This window comes from Ailuropoda melanoleuca, chromosome 1, assembly GCF_002007445.2.
Source record: "Ailuropoda melanoleuca isolate Jingjing chromosome 1, ASM200744v2, whole genome shotgun sequence".
NCBI lineage: Eukaryota > Metazoa > Chordata > Mammalia > Carnivora > Ursidae > Ailuropoda > Ailuropoda melanoleuca.
The window spans coordinates 143,125,249-143,146,300 of NC_048218.1; the positions used below are offsets into that span (position 1 = coordinate 143,125,249).

Consider the following 21,052-nt stretch of genomic DNA (forward strand, 5'->3'; position numbering starts at 1 on the left):
TATATATAATCATATATATGTGTATATGTGTGTGTGTATATATGTATATACAACGGATGGTTCTATATATATACACAGACATATACATATACACATATTTTATACCAAATGCAAAAGAAAATGTTTGTGGTAGGACTAGTGGACTTTATAGCAGGAAAATACATAAGGTGATAAAGAAAGAAGACCAGAAAGGGGTTGTGGGACTTAGTCTTAGTTTTCCTTTCACCATGTGCTCTGTGAAAAAACAGGAAGTACAGTGTAAATACAGTGGTTCATTTGAAATACTTTGAAAAAGAAATGCTATTCTTTTCTTTCTTGTGTATAAAATAATAGGTCATGAGACATTAACTCAGTAAATACAGGTGTATATCTTCTTTTTTAATAGTTGCAGTGTGAACCATTGTATGGATCTAATGTCACTTAAAAATCCCCTATTGTTGAATATTTGGGTTGTTTCTACCTTTATTTGGCCAGAATGAAATCCTAAAGTGTGGCACTGTCAGGTCAGAGTGTTTGTAGTCAATGTCATTACACATAAATATTCATCTTTCATCTTCAAGATCTACAACTCAGATGACCATTCTGTGCCCACGCCCTGGGCCTTCTTGTGTCCTGCACAGTTGCCTTGTGCTACTGCATACACCTGCTTCTCTCTAGGTTTCAGACCACCTTCCCTTCACAGAGTTTCTGCAACCTGATCTTTGGTCATCTAGTTTTATCTGGTACTATTTATCTAGCAGTCTTGGTTAATGATGACTGTGACCTGAATCAGTTATTTCACTTGGAGGTTGTAAAATGGTGTTTTCTAATTCTACCACTTGGTCTCTAACTGATTTTTTATACAGCAATATACAAGGAGGGAGACCTTTCCCAGAATCAGCAATTCAATCAAGTAAAAATTTCAAGACTGAAAAAAAAATAGCCATGAAAGAGCAAGATTCTTATTTTAGTATTTCTCTATAATCTACACTTTATTGCACACTGGGAAATAAGGATAAAAAAATCTAATTGTACAATCTGACTTTCACGTAAAATTTTTGCCCTACAAGACAAAGAGTCAAGGCCATATAAAAGCAAAACCAGAATAATTTATTTGAATCCATCTTTCCTTGAACAAAAATAAAAATAAGACTTTAGTATGTCATTTACTTCAGTGTTTTATGTCTTCTCAAAAAAGCCATTGGTAATTGATAACCTAGGAGAAGGCAAGCCTTGCTGTTGTGAGAGCCATCCGTATTGTGTGGTACAAATAGCAGGAAGGAAGTTTGGGAATAAAATTATAAAAATTAATATAGTAATTTAACAGTAATGAGAATTAAGAAAACAAAGCCTACCAGAAATTTTACAAATATAGTTTCCGCATTCATAAATTAGATAGGATAGTCAATGTTGATGAAGGTGAAAGTACAGATTAGAACTAATTGAGCTGAGAAACTTGATATGAAAAGAGTAATTGGAAAATCCCGTCTTTTTTTTTTTTTCCTCTCAAGTCACTATGATAAAGACTGTCCACTGAGGACTACTTCCCCACCATGTTCCTCTATAGCACAATGCATTGTGTGTATGCTGGAAAACCTTCAGTACAATTTTTATAAATGACCCTATTCTGCATTTAAAAGGAGTAATGAGCAAGAGGTATTGGGCTTGATTTCTTCACTGATTCCAGATGAATATACATTTCTACTGTTTTTCCTCAAGATGTTCCTTCATTATTTCACTCCAATGCACTGCTTTACCCATGAATGCTCACCTGGCAAAGAGATGTTACAAGATATGTAAAATATTCTACAAATTTCCAGTTCCACAGGTAGAAGAACCTTAAATTCTTTTATTCCTTTCAATAGCTGCAAAAAATAGGAATGTTTTGAACTAGTTCAAGAAAATTACTTTTATAAACCAATAAGTATAAAGAATAAGCAATCACTAAATTCTGTAGATAATTTCCTTTTGAAAGTAAAGGTTTACTTACTCCAATGTCCTGATTTTAAGATGCTAACAGCCAGTCACAGGTTCAAAACAAACATTAAATGCCAGGAGCATTTAATGAGGTCAACAGATAGCATTTAAATAAACGTGGCCATAAGTTCAATAACCAAATAACTGAGCAGAGTACTAAAATATGAAAACAGGTCAACTTACCAATTTGTTAAACAGCAGTCCAATTAAGTAACAGACACATGCAGTAATGAAAACAACACTGTTAGAATAGTCTAAGGGCCAAAGAAAATAATATTTTGGCTGTCTTTCCTATCTCAGAAACAACTGTCAAACAGAGGTACAAGAAAGCAGAAAGTTATTATTCTTTACCCAGAGCTTGCACATTCACTTTGGGAAGCAGGGAGGAGAGATATTCATTAGCCACCTGTAATATTGCATTATTCATAAAATTGATCTTTGAGTTTAACTGGACTTAAAGAATAAAGCCATAGGCAATCAGGAGAGAAAAATGGCCTCTGCATGTTTAGGGAATATTTAATTATTGAGGAATAGTTATTCTACCAAGGACCTCTAGTCTTTAGTTATAATAAGCAAACAAGAGCCCGCTAAACTATGGAATTCTTAAAAGACTCAGACTTACTTAATTTCTATCTCTAGCAAATAATGTTCTGGAAATGGTTTGTAGATTGACTGTAAATAAAATAAGTGCAAAAAGGAAAATTTTAAGAGATTTTAGAGGGAAGGGAGATTGTCTTCCAGGGAGAGAAGAAAAAAGAAGGAAAGATTGAGAGAGGGCAGATATTGAAGGATGGAGGTAAAGGAAGAGAGAGTCCTTGGAAGACAAAGACACAGGCAGGGAAGCAAAGAAAGACTAGAAGGACAGGGAAAGAGGCGAGCTGAAGCAATGGAGACAGAGGACCAGGGCCAATGGTGGAAACTGGGGTTCTCAGGTTGCTGCCCCTTGAGGGAGCATGTCCTCAAAAGCAGTTTTGAATAGTCCTTTATGTGCTTAAAAAATAACATTTCTGCTTTATTTTCAACCTTCCAAGTTTATTTCTAAAATAAAGTCTTAAATTCCCAAGAAATTCTAAAGATATTACTCCTATCTGAAAGCAGTCTAGTTTCAGAGAGTGCTTTTCTTTGTTTACTTAAAGAATCATGTTTTTGTTTTGTTTTACATGCAACTTGATCACTTTATTTTGTGTTCTGAAATTATAGCTGTCATATTCTACAGCTTTATAAATAAATCAGCATTTATTTTATTATTGGAGGCTTTAAACGATAAACCGCAAGTTTTCATTTGGTTTGTTTATGTTCTAAATAAAAAACAGATAATGCAGAATAAATGACATATAGAAAAACATACAAACTTAAATAGGATAAAATTCTTAATTGGATATTATCTTAAAATTGGGAAGCAGACATACTCTCAAAATTCTATTCCTTACATTTAACAACAACAACAACAACAAATCCCTTAATTTTCTATTCCAGAAGTAGAGAGTTAAGTATCATTTTAGAGAGGTGTTTTTTTTTAACTGTCATGGAATAATATTTCACTCTTGTGTTCTACTAGATTAATAATATAATTCTTCTAAGATTTTATTTATTTGAGAGAGAGTGGCACAAGGGGGAGGGGACAGAGGGAGGAAGAGGGACAAGCAGACTCTGAGGCTCTGAGCAGGGAGCCCTACCTGGGGCTCCTTCCCAGGCCCCTGAGATCATGACCTGAGACAAAATCAAAAGTAGGACGCTAAACCAACTCAGACACCCAGGTGCACTAATAATAAAATTCTTGGAAACATTTTCTTTTCTTTTCAAACCAGAAATTCCCAGCTCTGTCAAGGTCTGCTCCTAATTTACCTGACTCCCTTTTCTCCAGGCTCCCTGGGTCAAAGAAGCAATGCACTGATGGGGTTCTCTGAGGTGTCCTGCCACTTAGCCCTTAAATGACTGCATAGTCACCCCCAGGAGTGGGTCTCCTCCCCCAAGATGATTTCCCATGCATTCATCCACTGCTAGTTGTTATTTTTGGTATTTATCCAGAGGTATGCATGAATTACTTCACTAGACTGTCTCTTTTGCCAGAGGGGAAGTTCCTGTGTGTGGTTATTGATGTTCTTTTCAAAGTCAATAAATGGCAAATAAAGAAATGATGGAAGATGATTTGTGGCAGTTATGCCTGCAGGCAGCTATAGCACAAAAAAGGGAAGTTCATTTCATTATTTCAAACGGCTGTAGGCTTAGTTTCTCAGTGGCTGGGAAGGGAGGGCAACTCCTTAGTGTCAGCCCTGAAGTTAACTGGATAAGTAGTTTCCTGGCTTTGGCCTCAGCTCAGATTTTATCCTCTCTGGGTGTGAGGCCAGTCCATGCTGTGTTTCTGTTCACGTGAGAGTAGACTGCTTTGAATCTGCAAGAGGTTGGACATTTGATGGTGACAGTGCTGTGCATATTTTGTAGGTTTTTTTTTTTCCTGGTCCTATTTGTAGTGACAGATCGTTGGCTCTAAAATCACCACAGTCGTTGGAAAATCATCAAGATAACCAAGATTGCTTGAGAACTAGCCTGAAAATCTCTTTCATACCCAGACTCGCTGGGGAAAAATGCTGGGTTCAAGAATTCTGCATTTAGTTGCAAAGGCCCAAGTGCACAACCCTAGAAGATTTGTGTGATTGTCTATTTTTTCCCCTAAAATTATTTTCCAGTGGGGAAGTGTGTTCAGATGTGCAGAAGCTATAATTTCCTATTTTAATATTTGTCTTCTGAGCCTTTCAATAAATTCTGGGGAAAACAGGGGCTGAATACTCAGCCCCTCCAAAGTAGCATCACCAAATGCAAGTTCATACTTACTCTGCACGGTCATGCTGTTGGGCAGGGATGTGCTGAATGACTTCGTAAATTGTACTGTGCAAATCTTGTCCTGATACACCATCAGAGGTTGGAACAGACCTACTTGGCATCTAGAAAATATGGCACATTAAAAAAAAAATTAGCGGGCTAGTAAACAGTATGTCTACTCTGCTGCATAGTTGAAAACAACCGGAAGTAGTGATGATTAATGTGTTTATCCTCCCTACAATGTCCATTTTCTCCTCGCTATAGTTTCCTGCACTTACCCTATCATAGTTTGTGCAGGAGCACAGCTATGAAGTCAGAAGAAGAATAGCTTGACAACGCTATCGCTTTTTTTTCTTCATTTAAGAAAAAAGCTGGCAGTACTGCAAAGGAAATATAATAGAAAAAATAGCAAAAGAGAAGATATCAGGACAGCTTAGAATCAGATAGCATATAAAATTATCTTTTATATTATACCTCAATTAGCCTTTTGATGCTATTTGCCAATTATATGTGCAAGGATGGTTGAAAAGAAAGACTAATGTATAGACAAAAGCCCTCATCACACTGCAAGTTAATACAGACAGTACCAAGAAATACAGAACACACGAAGGGAGATGTTTGGTTTAAATGCAGTCATTGTCTCTAACTAAAGGTTTAGAAGAATGTGGGAAGCACTGCAAAATATTTCTGTCTGGTAAAAACCAACATGTATTTTACTGAAACTGGCATTCATGTTTTATTAACTCCCCTTCCTTGTATCTGATAATTTTCTTCTTCTTGTAAACACTGCCTTCCAATTAGTTAGCTAAAGTCTGGTTCCCCTCCTCATCCCAAGCTCTTCCAATTTTCATCACACTTCCAATGGGTCACTTTCAGTTCTTTGTATTTATAGAGCATCACCTAGAGGACTCTTTGCCCTTGATAAATCATCTGAAGAGTTTGTTATCTCATTCCAATTTAATGTGCTATGTTGTATTGGAAACAGTTTTCCTTGGAAACAGTTTCCATTTCACTTGCTAAAGTTCTCACGTGCAGCCCTGGGATATGTGATTCATCCTATCATTTTTGTGCCAACGAGATGTGGTTTACAGTTTGTACAGTTGCCCCTTGAACAAATTGGGTTTGAACTGCACAGGTCCACTTATACATGGATATTTTTCTATAAATACAGGACAATACTGTAGATGTATTTTCTCTTCCTTATGCTTTTCTTATCATTTTCTTCTCTCTAGCTTACTTTACTTTAATACAACATATAATACAAATATGCATTAACTGTTGATGTTATTGGTAAGACTTTTGGTCAACAGTAGACTATTGTAGTTGTTTTGGGGGAGTCAAAAGTTATAGGCAGATTTTTGACTGGGTAGTCTTGGCACCCCTAACTACCATGTTGTTCCAGGTTCAAGTGTACTTAAGACCAACTATTGAGTTTCTTTGGTATGGGGGTGTTCGGGGGCTATGATAAAAGCAATCTATAGGTAATAACTTATTTACCTAAGATCATATCAGAGCTGGTAACAAGTAATAAATTTGTTCATTTCATGCCATTGCTTTCTGTCCATTTCCCCAAAGAGGTGCTAAATGGACAGTAAAATCTACAGCAAGTAGAGAGAGGAGGAGGATTCCACATGTCCATGTACCACAAGCTGAGAGATGAGTCTTATTTTTAAAAACTCAAAAGCTTAGTAATTCAATTTATTTCCCTTCTTAACTTCAACTTTGAGATCTTGGATTTATTATTATTTTTCCTTTTCTTCTCAAAGCCATTGCATTTGGGTGCTAATCTTCACACATAACTGCCTTGCTGGCTTCCTCTAATGCAGATTCTCCTACACATGGCCTGTTCCTCACCCTTTTCCTTCCATTGTTGGTGTTGATCTCACTTCTTCCCAAAGCACCTGGCACCACCAATGAAGAACCTTAGCTGATTCCTCAGGAGTTTTCAGCTTTGAAGATGGGCATGGCCCCAAATTAAGTTATTCTACTTATGACAGAAGTAAGTGGGGCATCTGATATATAATCAAAGTGCTCATTTCTCTGCCCCAAGTTCTTGAGGATTATAGCATTTTGAGCATACAGGTCCTCCCAATAACATCTTGAAACTGAGTACTAATTAATCACAAGATTAAACTGAAAGTTTCTTACATAGATCTCACTCCTTTCTCATGAATTCCTAGGAATAAAAACTGCATTATTTTAAATAAAGAAACTCCCAGCTTCAAAAATTCAATTCTAAATCTTACCGGCTCTTCAGTTTCCTGCTCTCCTACTTAAAAGCCACACCTGAGAGGGGGCTTTATGCTGTGGTGAGAAGCTGTTTGAAATAATTGATCTACAAATATTTATTTTTGTCTTTTTCGTTGTGGAAGTGAAAGGTGAGCCAGTGCTATCTGAGACTGAATAGGGCAGTGTGAAGCTTTGCAATGCAGTTCCGCCCTTCATCTGTGTTGATGGTGCTACCAGTGTACCCTTAGGAGGATGAAATCCAATCAGTCTCCCTCTATTACTCACATAGCATTTGTGAAGTCAAGTCTGTGGCTAGGAAAATTACTCTATGAACCTTATGCATTGATAGAATTCACTGAACAGGTGAGGTAACCAATCCCTATTGACAAATAGTTATTTAAAAAAAAAAAAAAAAAGGAAATGAAAATGCCCTGATGCAAGTAGTCTGTTTATGGCCCCTTCCCGAAGTGAACTATCATAAGGGAACAAGGAAGCAGAGGTAGGACTGGCCCTACAGAAATCTATAAAAATGCTAACGAGCTGATTAGCTCAGAGAACATTCTTTAGCCTGTTAAACAAAACCGATTGTTTTAAAAGACCTTGTCTTTGCAAACTGAAAAAAATGTTTCATAGTTGTAAAGGTTCCCCTTCTCACATCTCAGGCACCTTTAGGATAAAAAATAAAGATGTGTACTTGCATACTCTGGGTTTATACGGTACCTTTCTTCTGAAGAGCATAAGGGCATGATTAAGGGTATGATCAATTGTCTTCGCAAGCTGTGAGGGGAAGGGAAGGGAAAGTGAGGAACAGAGAGTTCAGTGAAGTGACAGGCTGTAGCCATCAAGGTGATGCAGAATGATTTAAATCAGGGTCCCCTGTTCAGTTCTCTTGAACTTCAACCTAGTTAGTTCTCTCTTCACTGAGCTTACCCGGTAAAGAATGTTTACAAATTAGTGTAACTTCCTAATTTGTGTTAGCCTTACTTATAAAGGCCAAGAAAGATGCTTTAGCTCCTCAGATCCAGCAACATCATTCACTACAGAGTGAGTAAACCCTGCTGAGGGTAGCACAGCCATTTGACCACACTGCCTGAGTGCTTAACTTAATGCCGCTTACACCTCTGGTTTATCAGCCACTAGGAAAACCAACCCTGGGAACACCAGAAGCATCTGGAAAAGCAACAAATTCATATATCCCGAAGTCATCCAGAGCATCTTCATGGCCTGAAATGTAAAACAAATACTACTTACAGATCAAATGCCTCGAATTGCTATTGTATTTTTTTAAGCCTTTGTAAAACTTATCTTTATTGTTTGCTTCAAGTGATATGTGTATAAAACCAATTTAATGTTTCCTAATCCCCTATAGTCATATTGCTACTAAGCAGTGTTGGAAACCACTCCTTCTGAAGCTGAGAATTGAAACTGAATTGGGACAATTATTCTTAAAGCCTGATGTGGGAACAGTGTATTCTATATTCAAATGATCACGTGTGGGCAGGCTTGTCCTTTGTAACTCTGTTACCAAAGAGCACACCAAGACTTCAGCCTGGGAGTCACAGCATCTCTTAATCTACACATAATATGTACTGCACCCTGCCAGATCTAAAATAGAGATCATCAGAACTAATAAGAATACATAATTAAATATAGCTGTCCATGTGTCCAAAATATAATACAAGGCGATATCAAAATCACCCAAACTATCATCTGTAAAATGATGGGAATGGGGTGGTTGGGAGGAACCAGATGGTCTCTGGGGCTTGATAAGAGGAAGCAGACTCACATTCACGAAGCATCCAGGCATATTAGGGACTCCACCTACATCATTGTATTTAATTCTCATAGCAACCCCGGTGTGTGTGTGGGGGGGCCTTATCTCTATTATATAGATGAGGAAGTTGAGGTCAGGAAAAATTAATTAGTTTTCTCTAGGTGACACTGGGAAAAAGTGGCATATACGGCACTGAAACCCAGCTCCATGTGACTCCAAAGCCTGAGTTAAAGCCCCATTGTTAGTTTATAACAACTCTGTAGGGAGTCAGTAGTGAATGGCAATGAGGGGCACGCTGGGGACAAAGAAGCAACAAAGCTGTCAAACCTCCCTTTCCTCTTCTCCCTGGGATGGAGCTGCTAGCATTGTATCTGCTTTAGGAATGAATAAATTGAAAGGGTCCTGGGCATTTTCAAAATAATACAAGGATCAATGGATTAGGATTCAAAAGAACTCAGTGATGGTGGGCAAGTGACTTAATCTCTGAGACTTGGTTCTCTTGCCTGTAAAATGGAGTTGAATGCCTTTCAGGATTATTTTATAGACTTGCATGATTTATATAAAATCAATACAAGGGATGGCACTTTGTAAAGTGAAGGCACTATTCAAAGGTAAGGGACTGTTAGTATTATATCAATATTAGCTTATGGGAATTCTATTATATCAATAGTACATTATATATAATAATTAATATCAACAATATTAATTCATATATATTAACATTGATATTAGTCTCTTTCAGCATGGCCATTACCTGAAAATGTTTGAGCTTTCCTGTATTCTGTTTCTGGCCTGAAAAGACAAAAAAGTTATTTCTGTTGGTGATAATAATTGAGGAAAAAGCATTCAGAAAAAAATTATTTTTGTAGAAACATATGCATTACCTGCCTTCTATCTTCTGTTTTATAACTAAAACCAAGAGAAAAAAAAAAAACATAGTAAGGTACTTTTTAGTACACATATAAAACAATTTATAAGTTTTCTAATTTTAACCTACCTTTGTAGGGTTGATATTTTTTCCATAGGAAGAGAAGACACATGGATATAATCAAAAAGAGTGATATTCCAGTTATACTTGCTAAAGGGGACAATGATTTCCCTTTTTGTGAAAGCTTCTCCAGTCCTAAATAAAAAGACATATCTTAAATATTTTTATTAAGGATCAAATATAAATTACAATATAGTTTGAGTTGTTTATGTTTTATCTGGGGACATTACCACCCCTATATATTATATATTATTTCTTGTGTGTGTGTGTATGTGTGTGTGTGTATATATATAAAGAGAGAGAAAGAGAGTGAGAGAGAGAGAGAGGAAGAGAGAGTGTGCGTTAGCAAGAGAGAATAAGAAAATCCAAGCAGAAGGAATGTACTTATTTTAGAAAACACAGCCATTTGACCACAATGGCCTAAACTCTCTAAGGATCTCTGTGATTGGAAATGTGGTAAGCTGCCCAGGATAATACTGATGTGTTGTACTAGATGTAGCAAATAGCTACGTCATACTTTCCAACAGTGTTCACTGTGTTCACCACCATTTAACTTAGATCTGTTGATCTCATTGTATGAAACAACCCTAGTTGCTGCATTGTTCTCTTTCCTTCCATCTCACTCTTTCAGTATAATTCAGGTACATGGATTTTCTAGGCAGGTAGTATGTAATTAAAGTGCCAAAGTGGAAGTGTTTATTTCAAATACCCTCTACTAATTTTTGACTAATAAAGAAATTTTAATTCCTAAATTAGGATATGTGCGATTGTCAATAAAATATTTAAAGTCCCATGCTGTAACCAAAATTCACTTTGTTTTGTAAGTCATTCCTTTTATTAACATTCCTATATAAAATATGGGGTAATAGCTAACATCTGTTGAGTGCTCGTAATACATCAGGCTCTGTTTTAAGAGTGTATGATATATATTAATCCACTGAATGTTTGCAACAATCAATAAGGAAGTAGTATTATTATTATCATCCTCTTACAGATGAGGAAGCTAAGGCTTGCCCAAGGTCACTCAGCTAATAAGTGGGAGGAGTCCAGATGTGGCCCAGGCTCTTGACACTTTGTGCTGCCTCCCTTTGATGTTATTTTTTTTTTTTTGAAGATTTTATTTATTTACTTGAGAGAAAGAGAGTGCACAAGTGGGTGGGGGGGGCAGAGAGAGGGAGAAGCAGGCTCCTGGCTGGGACCTGAGCCTGAGCAGAAGGCAGTTGCTTAACTGACTGAGCCACCCAGGTGCCCCCCTTTGATGCTATTTAAAACCAACTTATTTTTTTTTAACAAGAAGATAAAACAATTATATTTTGCACCCAACATGGGAGCACCCAAATACTTAAAGTAGCTAATAACAAACATAAAGGACATAATTGATAGTAATACAATAGTAATAGGGGACTTTAACACCCCACTTACAAATGGATATATAATCCAAACAGAAAATTAACAAGGAAACAGTGGCTCTGAATGATGGACCAGATGGATCTAACAGATATTTTCACAACATTCCATCCTAAAACAGCAGAATACACTTTCTTTTGAAGTGCACATATTCTCCAGAACAGATCACATATTAGGACACAAAACATGTCTCAACAAATTTTAAAACATCAAAGTCATACCATGCATCTTTTTCAATCACAACACTGAAACTAGAAATCAACCACAAGAAAAAACCTGGAAAGACCACAAGTACATGGGAGTTAAATAACCTGCTACTAAACATGAATGAATGGGTCAGTCAAAAAATCAAAAAAGAAATTAAAAAAATACATGGAGACAAATGAAAATAAAAACACAACAATCTAAAATCTTTGGGATGCAGCAAAAGCTGTTCTAGGATGGAAGTTGTTTTTTTTTTTTAAGCCAACTTATTAACCATGGCTACATTAACACCACTTTTAGACTATGATACATTTAGTCATAAAGTTAATCTATAAAGTGGCAAGTAGTTGTGACCTGCAACAAATGTGAGTAATAGACGTCTTCCACAAATCACGTGAATCAGGTATTGATGTGGAAATGAATTGTGGCAGTTGCCCGTCCCGGACCAGCTTAATGTCATGGGATACTGCTTCCAACCTGGAGTGGTGAAAAAAGCCTGGATAAACTTGGGTGCAGTGAAGAGCTTGGTGGCCACCGAGCTCTGCAATAAATATCCAGGCCGTACTGTGTTGTCTTCTCTAATAAAGGCTCTGCTGAAGTCTCTAACAGCAAGGATAAGGAAAAAACCTTAGTATTTCCCTTCTTTCACTGTGGCCATATACATACCTAGAACACTTTCATCTTTTAATCTTCCCAGAATTTTCTCATAATATCATATAGATCACATATGCCAAATTCCAGTTAAAAAGTCACGGAAATCAAATTATCTCTTCTAATTTTCTTATACAATGCTGTTCACATATTTCCCTTAAATCCTTAAGAGTTAAGCTAGGTTGTTCTGCATTATCATAAATCTTAACTATCTCTGATGCAAAGTTTATAAATTTCTGATACACATTCAGAGAATTGTGTTCTTAAAATATTCTTCCTGTGGGATTAAAATACTGGTGCAATATTTATTGCTTTTAAACATATTTTAAATTAAACTCTTAAGCTTTGGATGGAAGAAATAAATGCAGTGCAAGGTGGTTTAAAATGAATGAGAACGGCGATTTTTGGTTCTAGATTTCCACTGTAACATCAAAAAACTTACTAGAAAGATGATTTTTCCTTCTTTTCTCTGTTAATAATTTATACTCTCCCACTGTTGGAAAGTTGACCTTTTAGTTTGGAACTACTTTAGCATTTGGGTAATCTCTTTGTGATGTCTGAGCCTTTCTTCAGATACTCTGTTCCTTTCTAAAGAGCTGGGCAACACTGGGTGAGTCACTTGAGTCTGACGGCCTTGATTCTCACACTAGTGAAATAAGGAGGTTAGAGTGAGAGGCCTTTAAGTTCTCTTGCTGCTCTAATATTCTAGAATTTGGAAGCCAGAGAGTTTTACATGAAGTATATTATGTAAATATGACACTAGCCAGTGGGTCTACCAGTAACCGAGTCTCAAAAAAAAAATGTATGCACATATCTACACACACAAGTTACAAATTTTAATGATGAAAAGGAAGTGTAGCACATAACTTAGAATTATGTGTTATGTAAAATATGCAATATTCTTTATTGTTAATTACATATAGCTAACTGATTCTCATGAAATGCATTTGTTGATTTTTGCTGAACTCTTATATTTTCCACCCATGGGTGAAATTAAACCATATTTTGAAAAAATTAGACTTCAAATAACTACTATGATTACTATGCAATTGAGCAAAAAAATAGCTTACATCATATATGAACAAGTGTAGTTTCAACATGGATGTTGGTTGATATTTAACAAGATGAAAATGAAGTAATGACATACATTGGAACTTCATACATTCATCAATGATGTGAATAATAGTTTTTGATGCTGGAAGAATATGTCCTCAATTTTTTGGGCCATACATAATGTAATGGTTATGGACACAATATACTTTTAAATTAAATCTGTATTATTATTTTCTTCACCTTTTCTTAAGTGTAGACAATTTTACTATAGAACAACATCTCATGAGTTTTTCAAAAGTAGTATTTTCATGATCATTAAGTTCAAAATATTTTATAGTTTTCACTGAGATTTCTTATTTGACCTATGGGTTATTTAGAAGCATGTTGCTTAATTTCCTTAAGTTTGGAAGTTTCCTAGTTTTGCTTTCTGTTGTTGATTTTTAGTTGAAGTCCACTCTAATTAGAGTGCAGACCCTGTTCGATATCAATCATTTGAATGCCAAGATTTTAGAAAAATGACCATACACATGGTCATATGAACAGAGGGTATGTTCTACAGTTGTATGTTATATTCTATATTATTGGAATTAGGACAGATTGTTTTTCTCTATTCCTACTAAGTTTTTGTTTATACATTCTATCAGTTACTGAGAGAGATATGCTAAAATCTCTCTCTGATTATGAATTTTTCTTGTTAATTTTTGCTGTTCATTAGATATGCTTTGAAGCAATGCTAGTAGATGCATATAAATTCAAAATTTTTATATCCTCCTGCTGGATAGACCACTTTACTCCTATGAAACATCTACTTTTTATCTAAAGTAATACTTGTTACCTTAAAAAATATATCTAATTCTTACCTAATTTGCCTGACACTAGTAGAGCTATATCAGCTTTCTTTTGGCTATTTGTATGGTTTATCTGTTCACCCTTTTACTTTCAGTCTTTCAGTATCCGTACATATAAGGTGTATATAAGCATCAAATCACATATTTTTTGCATCAAATAGTTTTTTTAATCCAGTTGGACAACATTTGTCTTTTGGTTGGAATATTTAGTACATTAGCATTTAATGGAATTACTAGTATATTTCATTTGTATCTACAATCTTATTATTTTTTTCTATATTTCCTCCATTTTTATCTCTCCTTTCTTGTCCTAACTTGGATTAATCAGGATTTCATGTTATTCCTCTTTTATTCTCTCGTTACTTGGTAGTTGTACATTTTTCTTTGTCTCTTAGACTTTGGAGATTAAAAAAAAACAACTAACCAAAATTAATACTTTTATTGCTTGCCACTTCCACTGGCCTCCAAAACACAAGAATAAGTTCCATATTAACGATGAGAAAGCTAGGACTCCAGGATACAAAGTTGAACACAATAATGTCTGACTATAATTCTGTGCTCTTTCCACCACTTCCTCCTCATCATTATACAACAGAAGTCCTTCCACTTATTAAGCCCAAATCTACTAAATCAAATATTTTTCTGCATGATGCCATCTCAACTGTTTATTGAAATTCTCATATCTCCCCTGAGAATTCTCTTCTTCAGACTCAATATCCCCAGATGGTCTATTGTTCTTTGTATGACTGATTTCCATATTCTCTACTGTCCTAGAGATAGAATTTTAGAAATTCAACAAAAGCTAATCTATCTTACTTCTAAAATATAAATTCAGAAGGACCCATACTCTGGTGTGATTGTTAATAAGATAAAGGCAAATAGAATACTCTTGAAACACCACCAGGGATAGAAAAGCAATGTAGAAGAAGAAATACTAAATAATAGAACAGCATAATTTAAGATATATGATTTGGACATCACTTTTTGCAAGTAAATTCTCTATTTCCTCATTTTGGATCCAATATTAAAATCAAAGCTAGCCAATTTTCAGATACGCACAATTAAATGTATAAGCATTATATGTATATAAAACCAAATGCACATTTTCCCCATTTATTGGTATAGATGTATCATATCAGTAATAATGTAAATAATTTTAAAAAATTAAAGTACCATTTATAGATACAGACAAAGAAATAGTCTCAGAGAAACTAAAATATTTGCCATGGTCAGTAAGTTATAGATCTAAGACTGGAACATAGGTTTTTTCCAACTGGTACATAGGTTTTTTTCCTGCTGCAAGTTCAATTTTTTCCTGTTAATTCATGATCAAAGAATGGTTTTATAATGCAGGTAGGCTCCTATATGTCCAGTTTTACCTCTAACCTTTTCTAACACCAGACTTGATGTTTTTCAGCTCTCTCACTTCTTGATAGTTGGATTGCCTTCACCAAAATTCCTCTAACCCCTCAAAAAAGTATTGAGTGCTAATTTATTCTTGTCAAGTTTCTGCTTTGTGCTTTACCATGAGAAAAACTGCAGAAACATTTTAGTACAGTCTTAGTTGCTTTTTCCCCCTTAAGCTTGAAAATATGCTAATAATTATTATTTCTAAGTACTTCTCATTCTTTTCTTTTTTTAAAGATTTTATTTATTCGACAGAGATAGAGACAGCCAGCAAGAGAGGGAACAGAAGCAGGGGGAGTGGGAGAGGAAGAAGCAGGCTCATAGCAGAGAAGCCTGATGTGGGGCTCAATCCCATAATGCTGGGATCACGCCCTGAGCCGAAGGCAGACGCTTAACCGCTGTGCCACCCAGGCGCCCCTAAGTACTTCTCATTCTAATGATGGAGTTACACTCTTGCATACATCAGCTCTTTGCCAGGCACTTCTGTGATTCTGAAGCTCAGTAGTTGGTTTAACATGAAATTTGCTCCCTTTCACAAAATAAAAAATGCCAAATATGTTAAGGATCAAATCAAGGGGCACAGTTGCTGCAGTCTCAGCTCGAGGCAAGTGTGTTTTGGAGAGATGGACTTCCAGACCCCACCTTTAAAATAAAGCAGCAGGGAAGTTCTGATCTTATTGCTACAGGGAATGTATAGGAATTCTGAATGCAGCTCTGGACACCCACAGGAGTCCCATTCTTTCTTTCAGAGAGTTTTCTACCGTTTAGCTCATAGCATGCCATTCTCTTCATTATTTAAATATGACTGACTCATTTACCAAAGCCCTAGTGCAAATGCTATTTGCCCCCTCCTTAGGCAAACAAATAAAATGAAATAACATATTAAGTGCAAATATGGGCAAGAGGTGTGGTATCCATGGTATCACAGCCCCGCTGTTTGAGAGACTGCACTCAGAACAGGACAGCCATATGCTACCAGTCTGCCTGTCTATTCCTAGATCAGAATGGAGTTCTGAGATCTCTCCCATCTAATCTGTTTGCTGATTATGGTAGCTGATTCATGTCCCTATGGAGATGAAAGCACCATATTAGGAGGTGTGCTATTTCTTCCATACTCCTCCATGGCCCCACCTGATAGACACAGTTATTCTGTGTCTAGATGCTCATGTGCTAGATGCTCATGAGGATGTCACCTGAGGTCTTAGGGTCTGGAAGTCAGGGCTGTAGTTCTTTCTCAGTTATTTTCTCCAGTGGCCCAAAGTGAAATACATCTCTTTAAATCTTAAACAGAAGAAATTCTAGATACAAGAAATTAGTCAATTCATTTTCTTGCTTTGGGTCATTTTATTTTTCTCCTCTATATGAAAATATGCACAATAGAAATAAATATAAAAAATGATAGATTTCTCAGGATCACATGCAAATTTGAGATATTTCTATTATATCTAAATCTCAAACTACAGCCATGTAGCTCTTGGGAACTCCAATAATTTATATATTTGAATGTCTTCATTAAATGTGAACACTTGAATTCTGATCATAAACATTTTCGCTTTGTATATGTTGCATGTTACAGTAGTGATTTAGACCCCATTAAAATTTAAAGCATGGACACCTGCATTCACGGGAGTCCTTAAAGAAATAAAATTATTGATTTTTTCAAAATACAAGTGGTAATTGATTATTTTAATTGCTAGTCTTTCCTTGAAACATATTCTAGATATGATTTTTAGTTACAGATTTTCATAATTTCCCATTAATATGAAAGCATACACATGTCATGGACAAACCAGAGTATCTCTTTGTATACAGTACAAAATTAGTTAAGGTGATGAGAAAATACACAGTATCCTATATAGGAGATCTATCTTTTAGAATGACCAGAGTCTTGTTGATATTCTCAATCAAGACTGTCCAGGGAGGCAGTTTATATAGTGATTAAAACAAGGGATGTGAATTCAGATATTATTTTATCACTTACTAGCTGTGTGACCTTGCCTATTGTCCCTGTTTTCTTTAGTGTATCTCCACTGAGACAGAAAGGTCAATTAATATTTCAAATTAGTTGTGAAAAATTGCCCATGAGGTGGAAGGTACCATTTGGTTGAGTCCTACCCAGACAAGAAACATGGAGCCAATCATCATGTTCTCCAGCCTTCCTCTCCCCAACTAAAAGTACCTAATAAAACTTTTGATTATTTCCTGACCTTGTTATTTTCTTTCCTTATTTGTGGTCTTGGAGTCATCTCTGACTCCTTTGTTGCTCTCTACAGCTCATTGCTGAGACTTTTTGGTTGGCCACATTATTTGCCTCAGTAAAAACAAAGAAGTTCATCTATTTCTTACTACTGGACTCTGGTTACATCAAACACAACTTGGTTCTGAAAATATCTCAAAGGCAGGTATCTCATCCCTGAAAATTATTTCAAATTCTCCACTGATTTTTTTTGTCTTTAAGATTTCATTTATTTATTTGAGAGGGGGAGAGACAGAGCACAAGGGGGCGGTGGTGGAGAGTCAGAGGGAGGAGCAGACTCTGCTGAGCAGGGACCCTGATGACGTGGGGCTCAATCCAGGGACGCTGGGACCATGACCTGGGCTGAAGGCAGACACTCAACTGATTGAGCCACCCAGGTGCCCCATTTCCACTGATCTTAATATAGATTGCTTATCAGAGTGGATGGTCAGTCAGTGCTCAATTGGTGATTTCATTTTTTCACTGTAGGTTAGTGTACACTTAATCTCCAGTGCAGAGATTCATTAATTTGGAAAACTTTTAAAAAATCAGATACATAAGACATATTACTCATTTACTTTGCCATTTGTTGCTGTTTGAATTAAAGTTCTGTGGACATATGGGGGTTGAAAAATAGCTCTAAAAACCACAAAGAGGTCACTAATGTTGACAACTCTGAATCCCTCTGAAAAATAAGCACCTGCTCTTCTTATTTACTATAATAACAAATACCTGGTCTTTGTACAGGTCAAACAGGTTTTTCTATATTTTGCAAAAGGCAATTATTTGATATAAAGACTGTAGCTGTCTTTGGGCCTTGGTAATAAGATCTTAATCAAATATTGGGGGCTTCTGATACTGTGAAAATACTATGGCTAAATATTAATGGAGAAAGTTGAGGCAGTGTGAAAGGTTTCAATGCGATATATAAGCACATATTGTAGCCATGTTTTCACTTGCAATGAGCATGAGGAACATGTCTAACATGACAACCAGATTGCTACTAAACGATTTTATATGCTTAATTATGGCTTGCTTTAAAATTATGTTTTGGTTAGCCACTGAGGTAAAAAACTTAAGCCTATTAAAAATTTAGTAAAATAGAAAGTAAAGAATACACCTTAGCTGTTTACATGCCTGCTACCCATATTAGGTTGCGATCATTCTGTTAGCAGGAATTTTTTTTTCAGTTGGCATTCTCAATGCTTATCCCAGTATTTGGCCCATATTAGGTGCTAAATATTGAATAAATGAGTGTCTGATTTATAGCACCCTAACCACATATATGCTTTGGGAAGCGGTAAGGGAAATATATTACCTACTGCCCAAATGACACAAAATTCAGGTAAAAATTCTAGAGCTGAATTGTCCAATATGGTAGCTACCAGACACACGTGGCTATTTAATTTAAATTAAAATTAATAAAATAAATTCAGTCCCTCAGTTGCATAGCTAAATTTAAGTGCTCAAAAGCCAGATGAAGGTAGTGGCTACCATATTGGCTAGTGCAGATATCAAATATTTCCTTCACTGAAAAGAGTTCTATTGGATAGCACTTTTCCTTTTTCTTTTTTTAAGATTTTATTTATTTCTTTGAGAGAGAGAGAGAAAAAGAGAGAACACAAGCATGATTGTGGCGCAGAGGGAGAAGGAGAAGCAGGCTTCCCGATTTGCAGGGAGTGCAATGCAAGGCTCAGTTCCACGACCTTGGGAACGTGACCTGAGCTGAAGGCAGACGCTTAACCGACTGAGCCACCCAGGCACACCTGGATAGCACTTTTCTAGAAAGTGTGGTATTTTCTTCATACAAAAACAAAAACAAAACACAACCTCACATGGCAGTATATAAATTCCAATATATTCAGATGATTTCACAAACATGAATACTCTCAATTTTAAGGAATCCTGGGAGGATTCTATCCACTAAATATATCTTCATTAATTTGTAGTTTGCTATGGTCTTACAACTCCTGGTGGCTTTTTAATAAGTTCAAAAGACTACAGAGGAGAAAAAAACCCAAAACACCTTAAACACATAATTACCATATTTATGCCTGTTAAATATTCAGATTCCTAGATCCTACCTTCAAGATCCTGACCCAATAGGTCTGAGGTATCTTAATGAAAATACATTATTAGACCTTCCCAGGTGATTTTGATGCACATGGCCCACGGGCCACATATTAAAAAATTTAGACTAAGAATTGCAAGGATTATATTCTTGCTTCATTTATTCAACAAAACATATTGACTCTTTCTATATTATAGGCCCTAATCTAGGCACTAGGGTTATAAAGACAGAGAAGGAGAAGATATCAATGGAGAAAGTATTGATGGGTGGTACCTTTTGCATACTTGTCCCTACACCAATAACAGGCACCCTAGCCACCACTCCAAACCTGCTCTCAGGTGTTCCCTGAGGTCCATCCCAAATCAGGTGGATACTGACTTGTTTTTGTATGCAAAGTTGAGTCCAGAAAGGACTTGGTACTGGTAGTAGAACTAGTAGTAGTAGAGGAAGAAGCAAAAGGAGAAAAAGGTGGTGGATGAGGACAAGGTGGAAGAGAGGGATGAGGAGGAGGACAGGGAGAGGGAAAGGGATAGGGAGAGGAGAAAAAATTTAAGAAGGAAGGAGAAAAGAAATGGGTTTGAGAGGCAGGAAGGAAGGAGAATGGATAAACTTGGTGACTGGATGATGGACAGGGCAATAAGCAAGAGAAAGGGGTCTGGAGTGGCATTTAGCTATCTAGTTCAGGTTGGTAGATAGTAAGGCCATTCACTTAAATAGGGAATACAGAAAGAATAGTAATTTGGGGGGAAAGAAGATGGTTCAGTTTTGATACGTTTGAGTTATATGCTGCTTCTGGCATTTCAAATTGGAGACGCCCAGAAGGGAACTGGGTATACAGTTTTAGAGCTTTAAAGATATAGATTTGGGATGCACCAGTGTTACATGAAACCACGGGAGTGAATGAAATCATATAGGAAAATAAAATTATACTATAGAGAGAGAAGAGAAGGCTCAGAAAGATGAGAATTTGGTGGACACACACAAGTAGTGATACTTAACTTTTTGTGGATCGATGAGATTTCTGAAAGTCAGATGACTTCTAAAGAATGCCAAATTTCACAGACTTACAAAATGTTATAGTTTCCAAGGTGTTGAGACTCCTGTTGAGAACTTCCAAATTTCAGGTGTTTAAATGATGAAAAAGGAAGGGAGGTCCATGAAGGACAGTAAGAAGAGGAATCAAATTAGATAGTAGGAAAACCAGATTTCCAAATCATGGAGATTTATTCACCTGAGCTAATGCAATAGCAGATATTAACCAGTTTAAATGAGTAGCCTGCTTCTCTTCTAACCCTGATTTTAAAATCAGGAAAGCATAAATGCATATTTAAGTCATTTACTGAATTCTTTTTCTTCACAGTTCCTCAGAGTTAGTAATTGAAGTCTCTCTCCATTCTGTTTTGGGATT

The 21,052-nt window shown here is 36.2% G+C and overlaps 1 protein-coding gene across 10 annotated transcripts in view; it reads right to left on the bottom strand.

The window, feature by feature from the left end:
- Window positions 1-1,428: 1,428 nt before the first annotated feature.
- HEPACAM2 (HEPACAM family member 2) overlaps window positions 1,429-21,052 on the bottom strand; it is a 48,095-nt gene continuing 28,471 nt past the window's right edge. For 6 of the 10 annotated variants that reach the window (XM_034667741.1, XM_034667740.1, XM_034667744.1 and 3 more), the window contains 6 exons: window positions 9,777-9,902; window positions 9,664-9,688; window positions 9,534-9,571; window positions 8,156-8,229; window positions 4,789-4,898; window positions 1,429-4,348 (listed from right to left, as the gene is read on the bottom strand). In XM_034667741.1, coding sequence (XP_034523632.1) covers window positions 4,273-4,348; window positions 4,789-4,898; window positions 8,156-8,229; window positions 9,534-9,571; window positions 9,664-9,688; window positions 9,777-9,902 — 449 coding nt within the window. In that variant the 3' untranslated portion in view covers window positions 1,429-4,272. Of the gene's footprint in view, window positions 4,349-4,784; window positions 4,899-8,122; window positions 8,230-9,533; window positions 9,572-9,663; window positions 9,689-9,776; window positions 9,903-21,052 lie in introns of those variants that run through there. The other 4 variants (XM_034667738.1, XM_034667737.1, XR_004627615.1 and 1 more) reach the window with 3 other exon arrangements.